Source organism: Parus major, chromosome 6 (genome assembly GCF_001522545.3).
Source record: "Parus major isolate Abel chromosome 6, Parus_major1.1, whole genome shotgun sequence".
Classification (NCBI taxonomy): Eukaryota; Metazoa; Chordata; class Aves; order Passeriformes; family Paridae; genus Parus; species Parus major.
In genome coordinates, this window is record NC_031775.1 from 18,844,754 (window position 1) to 18,868,615 (window position 23,862).

General features: G+C 40.9%; 1 protein-coding gene and 1 long non-coding RNA gene across 10 annotated transcripts in view; one reads left to right on the forward strand and one right to left on the reverse strand.

The window, feature by feature from the left end:
• ZMIZ1 (zinc finger MIZ-type containing 1) overlaps positions 1 to 23,862 on the reverse strand; it is a 340,259-nt gene that overhangs the window by 32,237 nt on the left and 284,160 nt on the right. For 8 of the 9 annotated variants that reach the window (XM_015632815.3, XM_033515828.1, XM_033515825.1 and 5 more), the window contains 4 exons: positions 19,032 to 19,176; positions 4,100 to 4,214; positions 1,644 to 1,861; positions 20 to 218 (listed from right to left, as the gene is read on the reverse strand). In XM_015632815.3, coding sequence (XP_015488301.1) covers positions 20 to 218; positions 1,644 to 1,861; positions 4,100 to 4,214; positions 19,032 to 19,176 — 677 coding nt within the window. Of the gene's footprint in view, positions 1 to 19; positions 219 to 1,643; positions 1,862 to 4,099; positions 4,215 to 11,824; positions 12,267 to 19,031; positions 19,177 to 23,862 lie in introns of those variants that run through there. The other variant, XM_015632824.3, reaches the window with a different exon arrangement.
• LOC107206737 lies at positions 12,502 to 17,086 on the forward strand. Its single transcript, XR_001522511.2, has 2 exons — positions 12,502 to 12,878; positions 12,988 to 17,086. It is a non-coding gene; the product is annotated as an uncharacterized LOC107206737 (long non-coding RNA).

Consider the following 23,862-nt stretch of genomic DNA (forward strand, 5'->3'; position numbering starts at 1 on the left):
ATAAGGATTACTTCCTTACCGGTCCATACTGGTTCATGTCTTTATTCTGTGTTTCCTGAAGGGCTGCCACAGTGGCTGTAGCTGTAGCTGTTGCTGTAGCAGCTGCAGCTGCAACTGCAGCAGCGGCGGCAGCTGCAGCTGGCTGGGTGAAATCAGCTGGTGGCCTCGTGTGGGGGGGAATCCCCATTCCTGCAGGGGTATTTGGGCCTCCAGGATAACTAACAGGGAAGAAGAGAAAGGAGGAGAGAATTAAGATGTGCCTGGTGGATTTTGTTTTGAATGTTGGTGTGATCCTCACCTGGAACTGTTCCAAAAGCACATCTCAATGACTAATGAAAGCCAGCAGGCCAGGTAATTAGGTGTGTACAGAAGATACAGGTTGCATCTACAGGTTACACCTGCTGCCCAGGTACAACAGTCACAGGGCTGCAACTGTGCAAATTGGCGTTGCCAGCAGTCATTTTGGAGGCAGTGAACTTCTTTGCAGCTCTGTAGCCTCCTGCAATGTAGAACTGAACTCCTGAAAGTAAATGCTCTGTTCCTCAGCAATGTAGGGGCAAATTCACAGGAGCAGGAGCAGTGAACTTCCTCCAAGACAGCACATTAATCTGCCTCAGTGGTGAGTTATGGCAAGCGCTCAAGATATCAGAAAAGCTTTCCTCCCTGAACTGTAGCAGAAAGGCCAGGAGAGACCCAATGCAATTGATTCCACTGGATCCCACACAGTGTGTTCTGCAGTTCCTCCCATTTCTTCTGTTGATCCTAAGATAAATCAACCTAAGCCAAGCCACACCTTTACCACTTCAAATTATCAAGTATCTTTATAAATATGGGCCAATATACTGTGCCCATTTTTGAGAAGTTAATACAAAGCTGAAGAAACTTTTTGGCTTGGTCAAGGTCAGTCAGTAGATCAGTGGCAGAGATGAAGGAAGAGATAAAATCTCTCTCTCTGAGTCCAAAGCTTATATTCTTCACACTAGACTGCCTATGCTAACAGCAGCAGTCTCTTCAGCAGCCTTTGCACTGGGACCGTAAATAGTGGGTTCAGTTAAGTGTCCTCACCATCCCTGTTTACCAGAAAGTCAACATGTAACTAATGCCAGGCTATTTGGATTATATGACTAATGCAGCATTTATTTCCCCAAAATAAATATACAACGTGACCATCTTTTTTAACAAACTTCTTCACTCCCAATTCTTTTCAAATTCCTGCTGTGGAATATTCTATATGCTGTGCATATTCTGTTGCATAAGAAACTAGTTTGCCCAAACTTACTCCTCCATATGCACATAGAAATTATACCATCAATACCTTTCACATCCTGGCCTTATTAAATGTTAATCATTCCTAAGCCTGTGGTCTGTTTAACAATCTCTCTTAATTAAAACTTTATTTTGGGGGTTTATTAGAGCTAATTGATTGACCTAAGCCATTTCCATTTACTGTGATGAATTTCTTTGCAGTTTGGGTAGCTGATTTCCAGAGCTGTAAAAGCAGTATGTGCTTCAGTTAACCAGCAAAAAACAGCTACTGAGACTTTATCTAATTAAAAGGAGTCCATGACACTTTTGCTAGGTCACTAAAACAAGCTTCATCAAGTATTTACATCCATTTTCCACCTCAGAGAAATAAATCTTACCTGCCACCAAAGCCTCCACTTCCAGGATAATTGGGTCGCCCATACATGCCCTGCTGTATGTATGGCTGAGTGGAGCCTGCCTTGGCTGAAAATTGTTGCTGCTGTCCAGCAAACTGAGGGGAATTGATTCCAGGGTTGCTGGTTGTCATCCCTGAAGCCATGGGATTTCCTGCTGGGTTCATAGGGTTGTTAGCATTTGCCATTGGATTTCCCAGCACCTGCAAGAAGAAACATAGGAGTAAGGGGCTGTACCTTGAAATATTTCAATCAAATTAAGTTGATTTGCTGCAGTTGTTAAACCAAAACATAACCACCTGTACTCTGAACTCTAATGAACATAGACCTCATTGATGGTAGGTGCACATTCCTGGTAATTTCTCCTTTTGCCATTTCCAAACAAAAAGGAGATTTTCATCTATGTGGAACTCAAGTTAAAAAAAAAAATAAAAGAAGTTTATAAAAAACTTTTTATAAAAAAAGTTTATGAGAGAGACACGCTACAACCATGCCATGATCATTCATTTGACTACAAGAAAGAGCATAGCTTTTTGGGGGGCAGGGTGTGTGAGAGGGGGAGACCTTTTTTGTTTGTTTAGTTGGTTGGTTGGTTTGATGCAGGACTTTGAAGTAACTCAGAAGGAGTCCCACTGGCACAATGCAAAGGGGACTACAGATAGAAAAACTGTGAAAGAGCATATTTCAGTAGTTTAACCTATTCTTGACTCTCTAAATAGTGTACAAAAGTCTACTGATTGTTTTTATTGCTTCTTATAAAAGAGTCCTCTGTTCTCTGTACAAAAGGACTTGCCTTACTTGTTTAAAGGATTTTTTTTTTCCCAAATTGCTACGATTTCCATGGAGATGTAAGTGTGGCTGTTCATGGATCACCTGCATAAGAGTTCCCAGAAAGTCTCCTACTTGGGAAGAAACTCAGTGGTCATGATTTTTGCAGAAGTCTAATTCAACAGCTTCAGGCATTCGAGAAAAGGAATGGGTGAGCCCAGCTCATTCCTTTTCCTCGAAGAGCACAAGGACTTACAGGAAATCCTGACATTCATATTAAATCTGCTCTGAATAGCTATAACCAAGCTCTGTGTTCCAGAGTTTCACTGCTCCCTTGCAATGACTCTGAAGAAGCATTTTCTTTCTTCATGAAAGAAATTTTTTCCTTCTATTGCACATTCCTCTGCAGTACCAAGAAGAGTTCAAGTAAAATTACAGTACTCTTATGATTGAACAAACCTCAAAGCATTTTTTTATCCTTCTTTTTGCCTTTTAAGTGTAAAATAACCTGTATTTTCATTTTCTGGCCAATATATAGACCAGCATGTTTACTCAGGTGTTTCTCACCCAAATGGGATACCTTTTCTTCTAAGGTGTTAAAGAAATCAACAATAATTAAACATGTTATAGAACCTGTAACTGTTTCCTCTTCTTGTTTTATTGAAGAAAGATTTTGCCATGACCAGTGCTTACATAGCTGCCATCTGAGTATCTATATGCCTCTGAATAATTTCTTTTTCAAATGGCTCATTCCACTACAATTCCATTTCCAATTTTCTAACCAAAATTAAAATAATAACAAAAGAATCCTGAGAAAATTTTGTATGGGATTTAACACTGCTTGGTTTGAAAGAAGCAAAAAAGACAGGTTAGATTTATGTACTATTTGCACTCGTTAAAGATGGTGATGTATTTTGAGCTCTTCATCTATGGTGTAAGCAAAGGCCAGACTGTCTGCAAGCTTAATTTGTGCCACATCCCTGGGCATGCACACTTATTATCAAAAATAATTGGCAATTTCTTCATAAAAGCTGCTTCTTTTTGTATAGTGTAATTCAATATACAACACAGAAGAAAAAGAGAGTTAAGAGTGGAAAGAACCAAATGAAAATCCAGGAAATACGGCTCTCACCTGGGAGCCAAGAGCCCATGTTTCTGCTCCAATGCATATTGAAATATTCTTGCAAAGTTAGACAGCACTAACAGGAGAGACTGGAAAGAACACAGCCTAAAATTGCTAGTTAGCAACTCACTGTGGGGCTAGACTTGGTACTGAACTTCACCAGCCCACAGGTACAACACAACCCCAGGTAAAATCAACAACTATCCTTGGTGATTCTAGCTAAAATTTTTGATGGAACTCTTCACATTCAAGCTGAATTCCCGAGAGGTTTGGGATTACCCCAAACCCATGCTTTCAGCATTGAAACCACACAGTACAAAATATGAGGTAAATCCAAGCCTGACATTTGCATGCAGCCAAAGGACTGACTCAAGCTCTCAGACACCTCTTGTTCAATGCCACCAAAGTGGACATGACTGGGAAAATAATGCATCAAAGAAGACAGACACTATTATTGATCCCAAGAGGATTTTCCAAAATACCTTCCATTTTACAAACATTAGGAGAAATGCATTATCTAGAGGGAAGGAAGCATAAAAATGAAGCTTACCTGGCTTTGAGAGGTGTTAGTCACACCCCATACTGTGGTGACCACTGATAAAGAGCCTGGAGGCTGGTTGGTATTTTGTTGCCAGGGAACAGAATCATAAGGGAAAGACCCATCACTGCAAAAACAAATATTCAGGAGGGTGAGATTTCGGAAGTTTAAACTGTGGCAAATTGCTGGTGGTGACAAAGGAATTAACGTCTGACATTACCTTAGCTCTCCACTCCTCCTCCACTATTAGCTTAGTATTCTCAGAGGCATGAAGTTTCTTTAATAGCAATGTGATCATATCTAACCACACAGAACAAATGAATTCCTTAACTATATTGAAGCACGGGGCTTTTACCATAAAAAGGTCTGTTAGCAGTGAAAGTCCAAGTAAACTCAGGGGCAGAGTTTCAAACAAGGACACTAAGTTACTCAGAAGCACGTATTATTTTTTTTGCAATTCATCTCAAACTCTTCAACAATCACTGCTTCAGCTGCCTTATATCAATTCAATTAGATTTTGAGACCAGACTGCAGCTCTGCTGTCTGCAGTGGGTCCCCAAATGGCCAGGAAAGCCTTTAAAGCAATAGCAGTTCAACATCATTTCGAAAAGTAAATTGAAATTCAGATAGTGTTCTCCCACACGATGGATAAGCTGCATGCCAAAAACAGTATTAGCTAATCAGCATTCTAGAAAATCAACTGCAGATATACAACACATCTTTCAGATAAATATGTGGATGAGAGGATCGGGTTTTTCCATTAGCTTTGTCCACAGATACCAGCAAACATTTCTTACAGTTCTTTTTATACAAAAGCAGACAGTGGTTTCAGAATGAGCCCAGGACAGGTACATACTTAGTGTAATTAATGAAATACCTTAAATCCAGTGAAAGTAACTACCAATCCTATGACCATAAAATACATTCCACTTGAAATTTGCTCATTTGTGTACTATTAACTTGTAAATTAGATTTCAGTTTGCATATATATATATATACACATACACTCAGGTGATCTTTCCTCATCTAGATATATAGAAATATAATTTAACAGACACACATTGCTCCTTCATTTTCAAACACCATTGATTTGTATTTTATATCAAGAACTGCATTTTTGTCTTGACTACCAGCTATCACCAAAATTCCATCCAGGGCTAGTTTGCCTAAAGAATCTATAGAGGCTCCACATGCACTCTACCAACACACTTCAGAGCCTGCTCACTGTCCCATGACCCCAGACAGTGCTCCAGGCCTGGACCACTCCTTCCTTTTGTGCTGTGAGCCAAAATCAAGGACTACCTCTGTATTCATTCTTTAGCTTGTTTGTAACGCCAAGTGTGAATTATTTAAGAACAGGAATTGCTCTGCACAAAGAGTGCACGTGTGTGATAAAAACTGCCTCTGTCCCAAGTAACAAATAACGCAGTAACAGCACCAGCAACTGTGTAAATGAAGCAGTGAATGCATTTCACAAACAACTAGGAAATTTCAAACAAATTGCACAATGCTCTGCTAGCACGCCAGCAACATAACTGTGAATTTGAACTGACCTATTTGCTTCAAAATACCCATATTCAATCAAGCAATAAAATCACACAAAAATTTAAATCGGAGAAAAGAATAATTCCCCCTAATAAATAATTAGAGAAAATTAATGGAGAATACTAGATCTCTGTAAGAAGCCTAACACACCATGTTTACATTGACAGCATCCATATAAACCAGTGTGTGAATATGGGCACCTGAACACCTTGAAATCACTAAGTCCTGCTAGCCCATGTTTCTTTAAAATATTTTCTCACAGAATCTTGCCCCTCTCACTCAGAGGCTCAGACAATGGCTTCAGTGACTAATATTTGCAAGTGACGCAATGCAAGTCCCTCCACCAGCATGGAGACAAATGATGACTAACCCAGAATTTGTGACTGCTATTAAGATTTCCTCTTTTATCCTGCTCTGAATGATGCCTCCTACTTTACTTCCTTCTCTGACTGTTTCTGATGATGTCTGCTCTGTGATTTGTTTGGATATTTATGGCACATATGAGTGTTCATGTACTTCAGTGACTACAAAGAAGCTCTCTCCATGACATAAGCAGTGAAAGGACTCACTGCAGACATTCCTCTCTATTCCCCACTGATGTGCTGTGGACAGGTAATAAAACCTGAGGAGCAAGGCAAATATTTTGCAAGTGTATGAGTAAATAAGAAGGGTAATGACAGGCAGGAATCAAACCACAATGTCACTAAAGATTCTCCTAATGCAAATATGCCGTACAGTTTGTAAACACACTCCAACTTTGAGCAAGCAATGCTTCAGCCTGCTGTTAAGAAGTTATAATTATTACTTCACTTTCTTTGCCTCCTAAGCATGTTTCTCTTACCCATCTCTCTCCTTTACAGGATGCAGAAGGAATTTCATATATCATTCTTCCATATGTAGAGTCAGATAATTTGTTCAGTGGAAGGCTACACTGGATTCTCAAAGACTGTATGATCACTTCATCCTAATTATAAATACCAAGTAAACCACTCAATTTTTACTGTATTGAAATTAAAATGGGTGACACCTCAAAAAACCGTATTGTTCACAAATAATAAAGCCTCCAGCACCACACAAAAAAGCCAGAAAAAGAGACCAGGTACAGATTTGTTTAGAAATATTCATTGTGCACATTGAACCACATTATCCAACCCAAGACCTATTGTTAAATCTCAAACATTATTAATAACAGAAATTATGGCAACACGGAAATAGTGATAGATGTGCCTCACAGAATATGAACTTCAATAGCCTAGTATCCACTTACTGTCCTAAACCTCATCCCTCAAGTCTCACCTTAGCTACCATGAGAAAATGACCCCATGAGAAATGCAAGGCAATCTCATGGTTTGCATTCCCCAGCATTTACTCTGGCCCATCACCAATTACCAACCACATGCATATCTGAGTACGACTTTTGCCATACTGGATACAATATCCACCCTTTCTCCATCACATGAAGGCTTCCTTGGTTTCAAGTAGTAGGAGATGCTGAAACTTGTGCCACTCAATTAGAGAATTACTTGTCCCTCCACTTCACTCTTTCAGCTTCCATTTCTGTCCTTAAAACTACCCAAAGGAATATTCCCACCATCAAAGGAAAATCCATGTAAGTACCGTAATGAAACGTGACCAATCCAACTCTCATTTGCAAAGAGCAGTGGTTTTCCCCTGTTATTATACAGAGCTGTGAATTATCCTGAAATCCTTTTCTTTAAACTTGAAAATGGCAGCCAATAAAGAAAGAAGCTTCAACCTCTTCAGCCAAAGCGAAATGCTGCCCATGACATTGTTCCTGTTGAACTGTACAAGGGTAATTAAGTCTCTCACTGCACCCTGGAGGGCAGTGAGTCAGTTTGGGCTCAGCTGGAGCCCACTAAAAGAGTATTGACTAAATTTACAATAGTGCTAATGAACCTATACATACTACTGGTCAGCATTAGAGGCCAAACAGCAGAGGAAGACACAGAGCAAAGACCAAGAGATGGAGGGAAATTACTTCTCAAAGTAATTTTTCTACTGTGATGCAGCAAAACTGCAATTAAGCAATGAGGAGGGATTTCTTAGCTACTGGCAAATGTACTGAACCTACCAGTAATACAACACTCATGTTGAAGAGGTACATTGGTAGTTAGGGCTAAAAAGCTTCTCTTAAACCCAGTACTAGACAGATGCCCAGTCTCTAGGAAAAGTTACAGACTTCATGTAAGACAGAGACTGATAGTTAATCCTAATCAAAATTGCTTAATAACAAGTGACCTTTGTAGAATAAATTAATACAAGTGAATTACTGTAGTTTATACATGATTTGTGGCATTATTTTCTGCAATGTTTATGTTGTCACTAAAGCAATTGTATATGTATCTGACACTCTGTTTACATGTCTTCATTCCTGGAGGAAGGAAAGACTCAGATGGTTTAGTGAAGCATGCATCCCTAGAGCATTGGCACTTTACATATTGTGGAGGAGGGTGAAAACAGAATTACACATTCCTGGTGATTTTCCACATCACTTGTTGAGAGGGCCAGCCAGGTGTCTAAAATGCTACCTTCATAAAGCATCTACCTCTGTTTTAAACACTGTAAATCTACCAATTACTGCACCAGATGCTGACTTTCCAAAAAAGCCTTTTCAGTCCAGCCTCTGACAATCAAGTTTCCCATAACTGGGCCTTCAATGGCTACCTTCAGCTGCTTACCCTCAAGCCAGCTTTGAGGTTTTGCAGGGGTCTTTAATATCTCTGAAGGGTATGTAATATATAATATGTGTAATATGACACACATATTACATATGAATTCACACAAACCTTTAAATCTACCAACCCTGTGCTAACTTTCTCAGTTGACACCAAGATGAGTAGGTAATTGCCACTGGAACACTGACTGTCATTTCTCCCACATCTTCTTTTGTCACCCATGGACACCTTGAGAGGAGAGCATCTCATGACAAGGTGTAATGTGTCAGAGAATGACACAGGGCAAACATGTCTTTGTAATAACACATGGCCAAAAATCAGAGCAGGCAAAATACAACCCAAAACTGGGTCTGTTGATCTGGTTCTGACTGATGGCACCTCTCTGTGTCTGCACCTTGCTCTGCCTCTGGGCAGATGTGTGCTCAGGGTGCTCAGCACCCCTTGCCTGTATTCTTGGTTGGAGCCTCTAGGTGACACTACTTTAATACAAACGAAACCATAACAATTTCCAAACAAGGTTCCTTGCTCCTTTCTTTCCCCACTACAACCTGATGCATTTGCAGTGGAGAAACAGCACAAATCCCACAGTCTGAACAGGCAAGAACGCCTCAGACAACTGAAGCACCAAGATATGAGTTTCATCTCTGGGTTGTCTCACAAGTTAGGCAGTTCAGCTTCTTTCATTCAGATTTAGTTTTTTTTTTACTTGGATTTCTTAAAAGAACACCACTCATATTTATACACACCATATTTATATACACGTAATTAACATTTATTAATATGGATTCAGTTTGAAAGCCTTCTTGACCACCGTGAACCTAACACCAGAAACTGGGAAAAAGAATGGGGAAAAAAAGCAGCTTAAGTCCTTTCTGGAGCATTTTAGTATTTCATATTAAAAAGGAAGTTCAAATTCAGTATTTGCACTGCACCATGCAAACCTAATGACTCAATAAGCTATCAATCCCTGACAACCTATCCAAAAATTACAGATCAAATGGATTTTTTCTTTCCTTTTGGTCAAAGTTCCACTGAAAATGTCCCCAGCCTTGAGTATTAATTCTAGAAAACCCCACCATGACAACTGAAAGACAAAATTTGTTTTTGCTTACTGCCAATCAAAACCATTTTGGAGATCTGCTTTTATTTTCTTTGTGAAAACCACTAGACATTTAGAAGGAGATAACTGACTTGTCATTTTTCATTGAGATTCTTTTTCAAAGAAACAAAACCAGCACCTCCCCACCTGAGACACATGCACCATCTTCATACACCTACAGTGATTGACAACATATTTCAACTTCAACACCTAAGGTCACCTAACTGTCACCTCTAGGTGACAGTTACTATAAACACATTACTATTAAAAAAAAAAAAAAACAAACCACAAAATTTAACCAAGGTATCTCCTGACCTTTTGTGTTTTCTGTAGGCTCTGTAAACCACTCTATACAATTTGTTGTTCACAGAGAGGAACATGGCAGAGCCAGGAGACACCAACGTGGAAAGAACATGAAGACCACTTACAGTCAGCAAGAATATACGATGACATATTGTGAAGGAAACAAAGAGAAAGTACCTCTGTACATCACACATGATGTGCAGAACCAAACTAAGAGCTGATGTTGTGTGCAGGTACCCTAAACTTTTTACATTCAAGATGAGGGAAGCAAGAGGGCGGTGTAGTCAGTTTGTATACTAATAAATGACTTTGGATGCCTAGCAAGAATTAGCTTTTGATTGATGCCATCTATGTGATTCACACCTTCCTCAAATACGTTCCTCTATTTTGCATTATTATTTGAAGATGTTTAAATTGTATTGGCATAATTTAAGGCACCATCCTGCATTCCACTAAGCAAACACCTAAAACACAATCCTATCCAAATCCCAGGGTGTTTCTATGTAATGTTAGAATGAAAAAAAGCCAATTTGGAAGAATTCTACAAGATTTTATTTCCCTCTATTCTTAAAGACATGACTACAACATCCAGATTTTACAAAGAAAATTCACAGTTCCAAAGTATATCCCATCATAATTTCTAAAGCCTGTTGACTCCCTCCACTCTTTCCAACTAGATGAAGATCTTCTCTAACCCTTTGGAAAGTTTTGATTCTCCCAACTCTAAATGCACAGCAGATCCACACCTAGTCCTTGCCTACCAAGAAAGAATTACCTCAGATGTTTCAGTACTGGATGTTGCCTGTACCATGAAAAGGATGACTGAAAGCAGTTAGAAATTTCGTAATTCACTGTAAAAAGGAGGAGGTTGTTTTCTGGCACATGAGAACACAGAGCACTCTGAACCACTTCTAGGTGAGCAGATACAGGTGAAGCAGTCAAAAGGTGAAGGCAACAAGACATTTATCAGCTCAATGGTTTGGATGGCACCTGCTGCTAGCAGGTGGCTATCACGCCCTGCCTCTGCTCTTTTAAATATCCACACACACATTTATAATAACCATTCATGCAGCCACACACATATGCACAATACAGGCGTTTGCATGGAGACTGAGAGAGCAAAATCGAGCGGACAATTCAGCAGGTGATACAAAGTACCTCTGGAAACTGAAAGCCCTTAACTTTTTCTTTATATTTGTGACAGGGCCTGTGAGGCCTGCATGATTTATGACTGCACAAGGCAGGAATGCTGCCTTCCATTTCACATTGGGTTGCTACAGATCAGGCTGTGTGTGACACGCTCGCGGCTGTGCTTCCTGGCGCCTTACTCTACACTCAGTGTCATCACTTAGAGCCATGCCTGCAAGTCTCATGATGCTCAGCAAGAGTTACTGCATCTGATTTTAACTCCTGAAATTAGAAAAATGCATTAGGCCAAATAATTAGATTAATTCGTAAGTTTTTGAACCTGCAAAAACCCACACCTCCCCTGCATGCACACACAGTCCTGCTTCACTACAGATTTCATATATGTCCACGCACATGTGTGTGCACACGCAAAGATACAGAGATAATGCAACTTATTTCTGTTCGTGTGGAATAAATGATCACAGCTATGCAGGTAAGAAACAAAAATGCTACTGAGACCCACTCCTGCCTCTAAGAAGCAGAAGGGGTTACATTGTCTGACATGGGAACGAACTACAGCATCCATCTGATAAAAGGAAAAAAGATTAAACCATCACACCCAGTTCTATTGTCACACAAGTAGACCATGCAATGCATTACTACAGCCCAGATTACAGTCACAAAATCCACCGGTAACAGCCCTGCTATTAACATGCCACCTGTTACCTTTTTCAAAATGCTGAAATTATCTTATGATCGTTTTCAGCTTGACAAATGCAGTTTAATCTTTATTGCATCTCACAGCACAGACCTGCTTCATCCATGTCTTATTTATCTCACGTGTGTCGGAATGCAACCCCGAGCCCTCAGTCCCCCCCTGCCACCAGGCATTCCTTCTGCTCTGCTTTATCAATATACCTGGGTTTCCATATCCGACTGCTCCTTTACAATAAAAAACACACCCACCCAGTATTCTACCATTGCCTGTTGCCTTGGTAATCCAAATGCCTGGGTACTCGCTGATTATCGGCGAATGAGACTCGCATTGTTCACACCGCAGCGCGTCTGCTATGTTAATGTGAGATAATGGCAGCCAGAAGACTCCTTTTGTTCCCAGCTTTGCTGTTTATTCATAGTGCCTGGAGGTCAGCGACTGCTACAACAACCGGGGAAGGAACCGCTGAGAGCGTGAGCAGATTCCACTTCTGCTTTTGCCTCTGAGACAGGGGGAAACACGAGCAGCCCCGCACAGCGAGAAGGGCACCGGGAGCTCTGCAGTCTGACTCACGCAAGGTGTAGCAGGCGGCTCGGAGGAAGATGTGATGGACTTGCACTTCCGAGATTTTAGATGAAGCTGATTTACGCTCCCCGACAACAGAAAAAAACCGCTTTCTTCGAGAGGCACGGCGGGAAGGGAGGGAGAGAGGGAGGAGGGGGCAGCACAGCACCGCCGCAACTTACGGGAAGCGAGCCGGGCTGGGGGCTCCGGGGCTGCCCGGGGAGCGGGGACAGCCCTGCCGAGCCCCTGAGGGCAGCGGCCGGGCCGGGGGCGGCGGGTCGGGGGCAGCGCCCGCAGCGGGGCGGGCGGGGACGGAGCGGCCGGGCGGGGCAGGGCAGGACAGGGCAGGGCAGGGCAGGGCACGGCACGGCAGCCCGGGCAAGTGACCTGGCCGGGGAGGGACGGCGGAGGGGCAGGTCTGAGAAACGTCTCCCCGAGCCGTCCCCGCGCTCTGCCCGGCTGTCAGAGGAGTTTGGAAATGCTGTTGGTGACACAGGGACACGGGCAAACAAACCGTCACATCGCATCTCCCCTGACGCGTTAAGTGGGAGCTGAGAGCACGAACAGGCTGTGGTACCTTCCCCGCATTCCCAGCTTGGTGGAGACGAGGACATTCAAGACGGTGCCCCGGCTGCTGCGCTGCTCCTTATCCCCAGAACAGCCCTTTCATGGGAAGAAACCACCGAATCCTGCTAAAGGCACTGCCGGTGTCTAATTAATGTCACCGACCCATCTGCCCAGGTTGCTGATGCGCTCTGTCTGTCGAGCAGGCTTTGTTGTCATTTCTAGCGAAAACCAGCCAGGAGTGTCTTAGATCGAATTGCTAACCATTTTTTTTTTTTTTTTTTAGGGAAACCATTATAAAAGCCCTCCACCACTGCAAATAGTAATGACTATTTCCTTTTCTTCTCACTGCGATTCTGAGAGACTTGAGAATCCAGGCGTATGGGAGTAGCAGGAATACAACAACTGACAGAATTGAGCACCGGGAATTCACTCCTTTTGTAATCTATTTACAGAGAAATCCTGTGGAGGGTGACATTTTCATGTAAGTGAATGAATAACAGATACACGTTAAAGAAAAGGCACAAAGAAAAATATCAAGTCTTAGACAAAATATGCATCTGTGATCCCGTTGCCAAATTATCCAAAAAGATCCAAAAATCGTTTAAAAAGAGAAGGTATTTGCCGGAATTTCTGTCAGTAATTTTTACGTGCCAGACTGTAAGCTCCCTCCCTGCTTAGAAGCCATGTCACCTCCTGGCAGGCAGGCTGGAGCGCGATGCTCACAGCGTGGGTACCCAGAGAACAGCTACTCACACTCAACTCACCCTGTGCTGAACCAGGGGCTGGCCCTCCCCCAGCCCTTCTGTGCCTGGAAAGGACTGCTAAACCCCACGGGGGGACCTGATGCTGCGCTGGTCCAAGGGCACTGACTTAGTTCTGATGCTCCCTATCCAAAGGTGCTCAACCCAGTTAAAAGAATCCCAATGATTTTAATGAGTTTTGCAACAAAGGGCTAGGCAAAGTACAGCTTTCAGTGTCACCACATGCTGACAGTCAAAATGGTTAAAAACCAGGGGTGCTGCCAACAGCTAAATGATTTTTAACCCCATTACCGCCAGAAACAAGTTGGTTTCATTGAGAAGTGACAGAAGGTACCTTCCCAATGTGCTCAAAGAGGAAAAATCATGCAGACTCAGCATATATCAGTTGCTTTTGAGAGCAGACCTCATGCAAAGAGCCGCAATGCCCCTGTGATAATTTGCTAAACACAAATCACAATCGACCAGGCATTCTCTGGTATTAGCTCTTCAATATGGCCCAAACACGAAAATTATTCCTGTCTATTCAAAGCTGTTGCCATATTTTAAGAACTAACATAGATAGCACAAAGCCTGAGAAGATCAGATTTTGCCTCAGTCCGCAGACATACCTTAAATAATATTTGCCTAGTGTTTACTTATAAAAATATCAGCCAATACTTTTAAATGAAAAAAAAAATAATCACAAACTAAAACTGTAAGACTACAATCTCTACAGGAAAAATATAGTATATAGCTACTTAAACATACTTATCAGAAAAAAAAAAATCCACAAAATTATTGTAGTCCTGGCTACATATTAGTCTTATTACAACAGCACTCACTTTGACTCATCAATCAACATAGAAGACCTGTTTTCACATCTGTGCAAGGTGCTGTACACACAAGAAAAAACTCCTCCTTATCCTATACCTTTTACCAAACATGTAAAGAATATATATTTATATATTTGAAAACAAGTTGCCCATTATTGTTTCCTGTTACCACAAGAACCGATGGCAAACTTATCTAAAATGAAATGCAGATTTTTCCACATGAAAATATTTCATATTTAATTATTAACAGCTAATGGTTACACTCATCAGTTTTCAAGGAGAAGGTACTCATCATTTGCTTTTAGCTTCAACAGGCTCAAGGTTTTCTTCCACCTCCTTCCTGTAAGTGTATGTGATAAAACTAGTATGGGTTGTTTCACTTAGAGGACAAGATGGACAAACAACTCTTGGGACAACACTCTGGAGCAATTAGTAATTAGTTTTGTCTTTGCAATGCTTAGTGTGTAAGCAAACTGTTCTGAATAAATTTTCTATTTTTTCTTCTTCTTTGAGAAGTGGCACTTCTGCAGAAACACTTCTTGATTCTGAGCTCTTCCCTTATTCTCTCCTGATAGTAAATTTTAACATTTCTTGACAGAAAGGAAACCAGAAAAAACAGCGAAGCTACTCTTGCAGAATCAGAAGTAATACAGGTTTCTTTACTGGGTATATTCTTTTATATTAAGATTTACCATCTGTTCAGTCCCTAATTATATTTATTTCACAACTCCACAACCAGAAAGATGAAAAGGCTTTGAAACAATTTTATCTTTTACCTCAAGAGTTACGAATTCTTCTGCAAAGATTGTCCCTGCATGTCAGAGCCATGACATAATGGAGCAATCCCCTGCTTCAAACTGATGTATAAAACATGCACAATGTGCTTGTTCTCATAAAAGCATGCTGCACCTCACCTCATCCAGACATTTTTAAAGTGACTATCACTGTTGGCCAAAACAGCCTATGATGCAAAATTGAAAAGGCAGCAGCTTTTACAGAACTTCTGTACTGTACCCTTTCAGAACTGTTTGTACTAGTATGTTACAACCAGTTCACTCCTGATTGTCAACAATGAAAGAACCAGTCCTCACCACCCAGTAAACATTTAGACAGAATTACCATTCTTTTCCAAGAGCTCCTATGACTGTTTGAAAGTTCAGCTCTTAGTCAAGTTCAAATTGGAAGAAAAAAAGGACAAAAGAAGCATTAAAAACAAACACTCTTTTAAAGCAAGTCTAACCACTAAAAGGTATTTAGGTGGTTTTGTTGACAAGTAAGTGTTATTACAAGCTGTGCAAGAAATGAGAAGCCCCCCAGAGTTTGTCTGAGTCAGACTGACGTGAAAATGAACTAGGGTGCAATTCCTCCTGGGACTGATTTGAACTGTACCCATTTCAATGAAGATTCAATTTGATACATGTGTACAGGTCCCCCACTTAATACAATAAAGTGTTAAGCAGGAACTTCATCAAAGCATTGGAAGGTGTATAATGACAATAATTTGTACTTGCATAACAGCATTTGCCAAAGACCTTAAATTAATTCAAAAATCAGCCACCTTGAGTAGTATCTGTTATTACAGATAGTTTGTCAGATTGGAAAACTACAACACAAATAATTACATTATGCCCTGCAAGCTAGACATTTCACTCCTGTGCAGAAGGACTAGCCTGAAGACTAACAGCTCTCCTTAAGTTTCCCATAAATCCATGAAGTAGGACTTTAATTAAACGTTATACAGGATTAAAGAGGTGGATAGGTCCTACACTGGTCCTTAATACAGGAATAAAGTTTACTCATATGAATCAATAAAAAGGTCTAAGGCAAAAATAAATAAAATACCTCACATTCAAGTTTGAGCTGACTAGTAGACAGCAAAGACTTAAAAACACCCTAAGATTTGGAAGTTCTTTTTGACAACACAGTGCTCATTCTGTTCAGAAAACACAGGAGTTTGCAATCCAGCCAACTGCCCTACATTAGACAGCAGGTATTTAGCTGATTTTTTTCTATATGCAACACTTGATCATTCTGTTAATGAAAAACTAAACTTAGAAAGAAATTAGCACAACACAGCCCCTACTCTGAAAGCATTTGTTGCATGTGTGCACATTCTCATATGGCTTACATTCTGCTCTCTCTAAGTGCATTTAACCAACAGTAACACTATGAAAGCCCTCCTTGATCAGTCTACTTCAGTTTTCTCTCATAGCTCAATTAACTTTTAAAAATCAAAGATTGTCCTTAAAAACAGGCCAGACCTGAACTACTTCTAATGTAAGTACCCATAGTTCATTAAATATGAATGCTTAGATTTAGATTCTTGTGATACATTATTGAGTCACAATTTATTTTAAACAGCTGAGTCCTGTTTCAACTTGGAGACTAAACAGCTGTGTTTCTGTAGTGCCAGCTAGACCAGGATTCTAGTCCCTGACTAGAGTTCTGGGTAATTTTGTTGCTAGTAAAAGGGACAGCAGAAAAAGCCCTGTGTGGAGTACTCAAGATGGCCTGATGACAGGGAAGGACTTAATTGTGTGTCTAATGATAATCAGCTCACATATATCTACATTGCCTTTGTTAACTAAAGTTCTTGAATATGCTCTTGGTTGTTCTAGTTTAGTATCTAGCTACTTGAAGTAGCTGGCTGTATCAATTGTTTAAGGAAATAAAAAGCATACTTTTTTTTTTTTTTTGCTTGAATTAACAGAAAAGTCTTGTGGATTAGAGATAAGATACTGTGAACTTTAATACTAAGCTTTTGACCCAAATGTAATCTAATGCAAATACAAATGGTGCTTCATCAACAGCTTCATCACTTATTGTAGTTAATACTGTACTCAATGGCTTTTCATCTTTTGTTTCTTTAAAACAAATAGAAAACTCAATTCTTCACCCCATACTTCACTACTGTCTTATAGACTGATTACAAACATGCATGAAAATAAATAGTTCCAGGTGGAAAAAGAAGTTGGAGAGCCACAGGATGTCTCATTCTAATGTACCACCTGAGAGATTTTGAGCAGCTATGGTTAAATTACAGACAACAGCATACACCAAAGCAGCGATGCCAGTATTTCAAATCCCAAAGCAGCTGCTGCAGCTATTGTACATAAGAATTTATGCCACAGAAATTCTGTTTCTAGAGGGGCATCTCATAGGTAAAGAGCAGTAATTTAGAAATTATTCTCAGTGTCTTCCCCAGTAGAGCATTTCAAAGGCAATACTTGAGAGAAGTATGCAGGATCTGCCTAATACTGGGCAGGATGCTCTACTACAGGCAGAATGTTGGGTGACCCAGTACTGCCAGAAATGTTGGTATTTAGGTTTAGTAGAAGAAAGTATTTGTTTTTTGACATGTGACAGTTTCAGTGGAAAACTGCCACAAAATAAGTGAGTTGTGCTGATCTTATCTATTATATAGTAATGTAGCACACAGCCCCTTTGAGACAGTCTCACTTTATAGACTCCAGAGGAACAGAGGCTAAAAGGTCAAATGAGAATCAGGCATCTAAAAACTACAAAACTACACCTAAGAGAGCACATACACTGCAGCACATTCTCTGCAGACTGGCCACTAATTCCACTTTGTCTTCTGAAAAACTTCTCCCAAGTGTAAAATTATTTTAAAACATTAAGTTTTCTGTGTGTTTTTTTGTTAAGTGTGTTTACAATCAGTCATGTCATAAACAACTAAAAGAGAGGAAATCCAGGTACTCTGAAAAGCGGTGATGATATACTAATTATACTTCAAAAAAAGGACTTTATTTAGTCTCAAGTGCTAAAATAAAAGGCATAGTGATTGCATGGTTTTCCCTTAAATGCGACAAAAATAATGAAAAAATATCCAATCCAAGCCCCAAAAGTTGTTTTCAGACAAATATGCATATGCAAATGCACTGGTACAAAGATATCCCTAAGCTCCATTCTAACACAAAAGTTCAAGTTAGCTAGGCTATCGAAATTAGGTACAAGGAATTTAGATTCATTACACTCTCACAGTCCTTTACTAACAAAAAAACCTCTGCATTATAACAAATTTATACTATTTGTCATTTCTCTACTGTGATGCTGAGGTAAAGAATGCCTTGGAAAAAAATTCTCAGAAACATAAATCATGGAATGAATACTCAATCTGTCTACACTTATCTCCAGCTTTTGCTTTGACCTAGGTTGTGCAGACAAGAAATACAAACAGTGCTCCTCTACATTATTTGGTTATCAAATCACCATCATTTTCTTATAGTGTCCTTTAATGTTCATGTTTTCTCTAACACAAGTGCTGTGTGATCCTCACCTGATCCAAGACTGTACGGGACATCCTCTGATCTATGACTACACCCACAGTACAATTTCATTCCAATGATGGTTAAAACAAGGAACATCAGTGAAATCTTTTCAACGCCAAGAAAAGCCAGTTGTATTTAAATAAACATCAGGCAAGTGTCTGATGAGAGACATGATGTACAAGTTTATCTCTAGGGCATAACTTGAAGCTTGAAAGCAAGCCCACTTGATCTGAGCACAGATTTGAAGACGGAAGTGTCACTTCACTATGCACGGGGCAATAGCAAGGAGAAAAGCTGAGTTTATTTAGTGCTTGCTGTAATTACAGATACCCAGCTGGCCGTAGTGCTGAGCAGTGCATGGAACAGTGTCGCTCCCCCATCAGCGGTAACAAACATTTCAAGTAACAGATCTGTCACACAACACGCTGTCCAGACTGCAGTGCTGTGGGCTGGGCCCAGACTCACCTGTGAGAGAGGGTGGGTTTCATGGAGCTCATAGAGTTCATGGGGGGTTGCATGGGGAGCTTCCCGGGAGGATCGTTCTGCCGGCTTTTCTGGTGGCGAAGCAGCAAGAGCCGTCCCAGCTCCTCACACCACGATGAAAGCAGTGCTGTGCAAACAGAACAAATGACAGTGAGCACACATCTGGAGAACCAGCACAGCCCTGTGCAGGTGCAAGCCACTGCAACAGGAGTCGAGCCAAACAGACAAAACACCAGGAGTGCAAAGCTCGTCCATGAACCACCACTCACACTACTACCCTATTGAACTGAACCTTTTTAATTGCCCTACACTATCATCAGAACATTTTTACCCAAGTTACAAATATTCTGCATGGCCCAGCAGGCACAAGAGAACTTGTCTGAGCAGCAGAGATGAAGAATGGATGAAGCAAAAGGACACGGGATAGCTGGTACAAGTAAGAAGCAGAATAATCCATTTCACACAAACAGAAACATAAAAACATAGAGAAGACATCATTTACAAAGGGGAGCAAAGAAAAGGGGTCTCTTTTCTATTCAGATGGTTTTTTTAAAAGATTAATTGCAGAGAAACCCATGTGCATGAATTAATTTTCAAAACTGCTATGAGCTACCAGTCTTGAATAGATAAACAGGAGAATGATGTATGGATACAAAGTTAGGCACTTAAATCTATATCTGACCCAGCACAACCCCTAAATGTGTATTTCCATTATGTGCCTAATCTTGTAGTCAATGAGGGTAATTCTGTGCTTACAGGAAAATCACACTCATGAACTATGAAGATGCAGAGATTTCTTAGAGGGAAGAAGAGCTTGCAACTCCTTCTAAAGACATGAAAGGGGTCATTATTCCTGAAAATGTGGCCTCTCCCTTATGCATCCACACTCGGAGTGACTGCAAGTGAAAGCTGGCTCCCGTGAGTGCACCCAGCCAAGACACCCCACTGAAGCCTCCAGCAATATCCACCCTAACCTCAAAGCTGCCTATTTAATTCCAAAATCAGAAGTGGCTCTGGTAAAAAGTCAGCCAGGTATGAGGACACAGTGAGGAGTTTCACTGGAACAAAGTGCAGACTAATTGAAAAATCCTGCAGTGGAAAGAAATCAATTTCTCAAGTGGAAGTGCTTGGGCTTTTTTCTTCTTTAAAGGATGCTTTACAAAACCCTCAGAACAAAAAAAAAAAAGCTTTGTGTTTAATTTTTAACTAAGTGCCTTCCTGAGGTGTTGCATACTGAACACAAATCAACAGATTATATGGGTGGGTGAGAACCAGAAGACTACTGAAAACCCAAGTTGAAAACCCAAGTTGAAAACCCAAGTTGCCACGGTGGTTTAGAGTAGTAAGAGCTCGAGATGTAATTTCAGGCTTGCTCCTTTAAAAGAGACAAGTGCAGAATCCTCTAAAATTGAGGCTTTCTGTTTTCATGTCTTAACTTAATGGCTGTCTTTCACCAAATAGCATAATAATAAGCAGTAGCTGACTATCGTTTCAGGGTACACCACCTTCTTTTCCCAGTAGCTATTCACATATCCTGTTAACACAGAACAAATTCCAATGAGACTAACTGTAAAGTCATATTTGTGGGGGAGAAAAAGGAACCTGCTTTACCAAAAACACTCACCAGTATGGTTTTCCACAGAAAACCATACGTTTTTTTCCAAGAAACAATTGGATTTTCTCAAGTTAAATGGCCACACAAGAAAAATACTTATAGACTGGGCCATTGCTGTGAATTAATCACACATTTGGACAAAGAAGAGGTAGCAATTTTATTGCATTTATCAAGCAGAAGGTAAAGAGCAGTGTTTAGGGAGGCATTTTCGAGCTCTGCTGGGGACATCGTTTCTTTATGTAACTAAATATGGTCACTCAGAAATTGTCAGCCTCACATGTAGCCTACAAAAAGCATTCCCCCGAGCTCTGTGAAATGTTCCAGCAACGAGTGTCAGTCTAAGCTGCTTCTCTATTAGCCAAGGAATCTGTCAACAAGCATTTGATCAAATTATACTCACCTTTTATCCCTGGCATATCATTACTAATGTGGCAGTGACAAAGGCCCCCCTCCCCCTTTCCAGCCGCCTGGAGATACAAATTCCTGCCTCACAGGGTTTCTTCCCTTGCGCCACAGCCACTTGAGCTCGGGAAACACGAACAAAGTGTTCTGCCGAACACTTAACGCAGCCATCACAGAGTAATAGTGGATGAGTAATAGTGGATGCTGAGCACTTTCACAGCCGAGTGTAATTACTACGGAATCATCCATCTTAGACGAGGCTGTGATGGGAGAAGGGAGCTGCTCCCTCTGCACACCTATGTGCATTTGACAAGTAAGATAAAAAGCAACAACCCAATGGATCTGGGGGCATGAATCTGCAAACAAAAGGCAAACCTGCTTGGAAAAAAAAAGCAGTGTAACTCCTGGAAAAAGAATATACCAATGAGAGCATTGCTTTGGTGAGGTGAAGATAAGAAAACATCTTAATCAATTGTTATTATTACCAATATCCAGTATGCAGATTTATAAAGGGAAAATGTAAACCATCGAAGAACAAAGAGGTCCTCAAGATAAGCTGGATGGTTTTATTCTGCAAGTTATCTGGAGAGGACTCATGCTTTTAGAAACTAAGAGACTGCAGGTAAAAAAACCTAGCAAATTTACTCATCCCTATCACAGCACTCATTATAGAGAGGTTCAACCTTTCCTCCCTCGGGACATTTCAACTCATGTACCATGTATAATAATCACTCTCTTCCCTGTGTTGGTACTTGTGCATGGAATGAAAACAAAGCTGTTTGTCGCCACCTTAGGAGTTACCACTTCCCCTCTGACCTGCTCTATCCTCCCTCTAAAGAATTCTGCTCTCTTCTGCTGGAAAACACAGAAGAGCCTGCCATCTCTCCTGCCTCATCCACCTCCACTGCTCTGCTCGGTAAGATGAATATATACCCTGCCAACACACATCTGGTACAGCTGGCTTCTGGAGAACATCACTTCCTGGGCTATTCAAGCAAGATAAAACAAACTCAAAATGAATTTACAGATTACACTATTCATCTTTAGTGTACTTAGTTACTGCTTTTTATGCTGACAGTATTAGGCGTATCTCAACTCATTTACACTCAAAGCACGAGAATTTCAGTATCATACTATAATGCACAGATAAAGCAGCAAGCACAAAGGACAGCTACAGATGGTGCCAACAGTCAGTCTCACCCTCTCATAGCACAGCCAAGCAGCTGCTTTTTCTCCCCCTCCGCCCCTCCTCCTTGTACAACAGGAGCACAGATTTTGCAGATGGACCATCCACACCGTCTCTCGTAGCCCCTTGCTGCGGCAGTTTAATGATCAGATTTAAATTCTGTTCCTCTGCTGCATTGCTACAATGTCCCTTGCATACAATCATGTGCCTTTCCTGCTTAAGTTGAGTTCAACTGTTGCAATGAGAGGAAATAAAGAATCCTTGAATGTGCACCCCCTCACCCCCCCAAGAAGCCCTGTACACAACCCAGAGTGTAAAATACAACCTGGTTAATGCACTAAAATTGACTTTTTTGTTCAACCCCTGTTCAGTCATAGAGGGCTCTGCTAGCTCATGCAAAAAGATGCAGAATAATGGCAATCAAATAACATACTGACAGTTTAAGTGTATTCACACATTTATTTGGCTTAAAGGGACACTCTCTGGGATGATTGGTGCAATGTTTGACCTACTTTTCTCCATCTGCAAAACCTGTATCATTCTTAATGGGACTGCGTTTTACTTTTAGCACTGATCTATTTCCATAGGAATAAATCAATACTGATTTGCTAATGACAACTGCGTTGAGAAACCAGCGCAGACATGAGCAGCCTCAGCTTTCACATTTGTGAAAAGCAGAAATACAGATTTAAAAATAAGAGAAATTTCAATTACAACTAGCCCAAGGGGTTTCCCAAAGGAAGTAAGAGAAAAAAATCAGTTCAGAGATATTCAGCTTGCTGCTACCCAGTCCCGTTTTTGTTTTTCTATTCTTTGAAGAGGACCAGACATGGCAAGAGTGTGTCTCAGCACAGAATGTGACCAACCTCTCCTTAAAATACTCATAAATACACCCACACTCCCAAAGCTGGCAACGTTTTATGTCCTTCTGGATGCGCCCAATAGTTTTAAATCCTTTCATTGAAAAAAAAAAATCATAAGACATAGCAACATTTTCACATTGGGATCCTGGGGACAAGGAAGGGAAAGAAGGCTGGAAGGCAATTTTTAATTTTTTCCCAGTCAGCCCAAGTCACATTTTAAGCATTTCTCTGCAACCACAGAGCTAAGCCTTGCTTGAAAGAGAAAGGAAGCAATTGTTATTTAATCCCCTGCCTCTAGGAGCCAAGTCTTTAAGAACATGCCAAATATCACAAGATTTTCGACACAATTATTAGGACCGGCCACATCCCCTGGTACTGCTCCTTTCCTGTAAGGGCCCTTTTGTGCCGAAAACCTGCCAGGCAGTGCAGGAACAAAGGCCTCCACTGCTCCCTCTGTGGCACCTTTCCATCCCTCATAGCCATGAGTGCCCATCACCCAGCAGTAGCATCACAACTGCTTTCTAAGTGTTGGGGCCCTTCCATTAGGAAAATCGAGGAGCCTGAGCTGGGGGAAGCCAAGATCATGCCCAGGCTGCTCACACCACTTAATACTTCTTGCCAACAAGTGATGCTGGCATACCTGCAAATATTACATGATGGATGCTGATGATGCAGCTCAAATGTAATTTTACAACCATAGCACAGAAGATTGGTACAGCCCATTACAACCCTTTTTAGGCCAGAAAG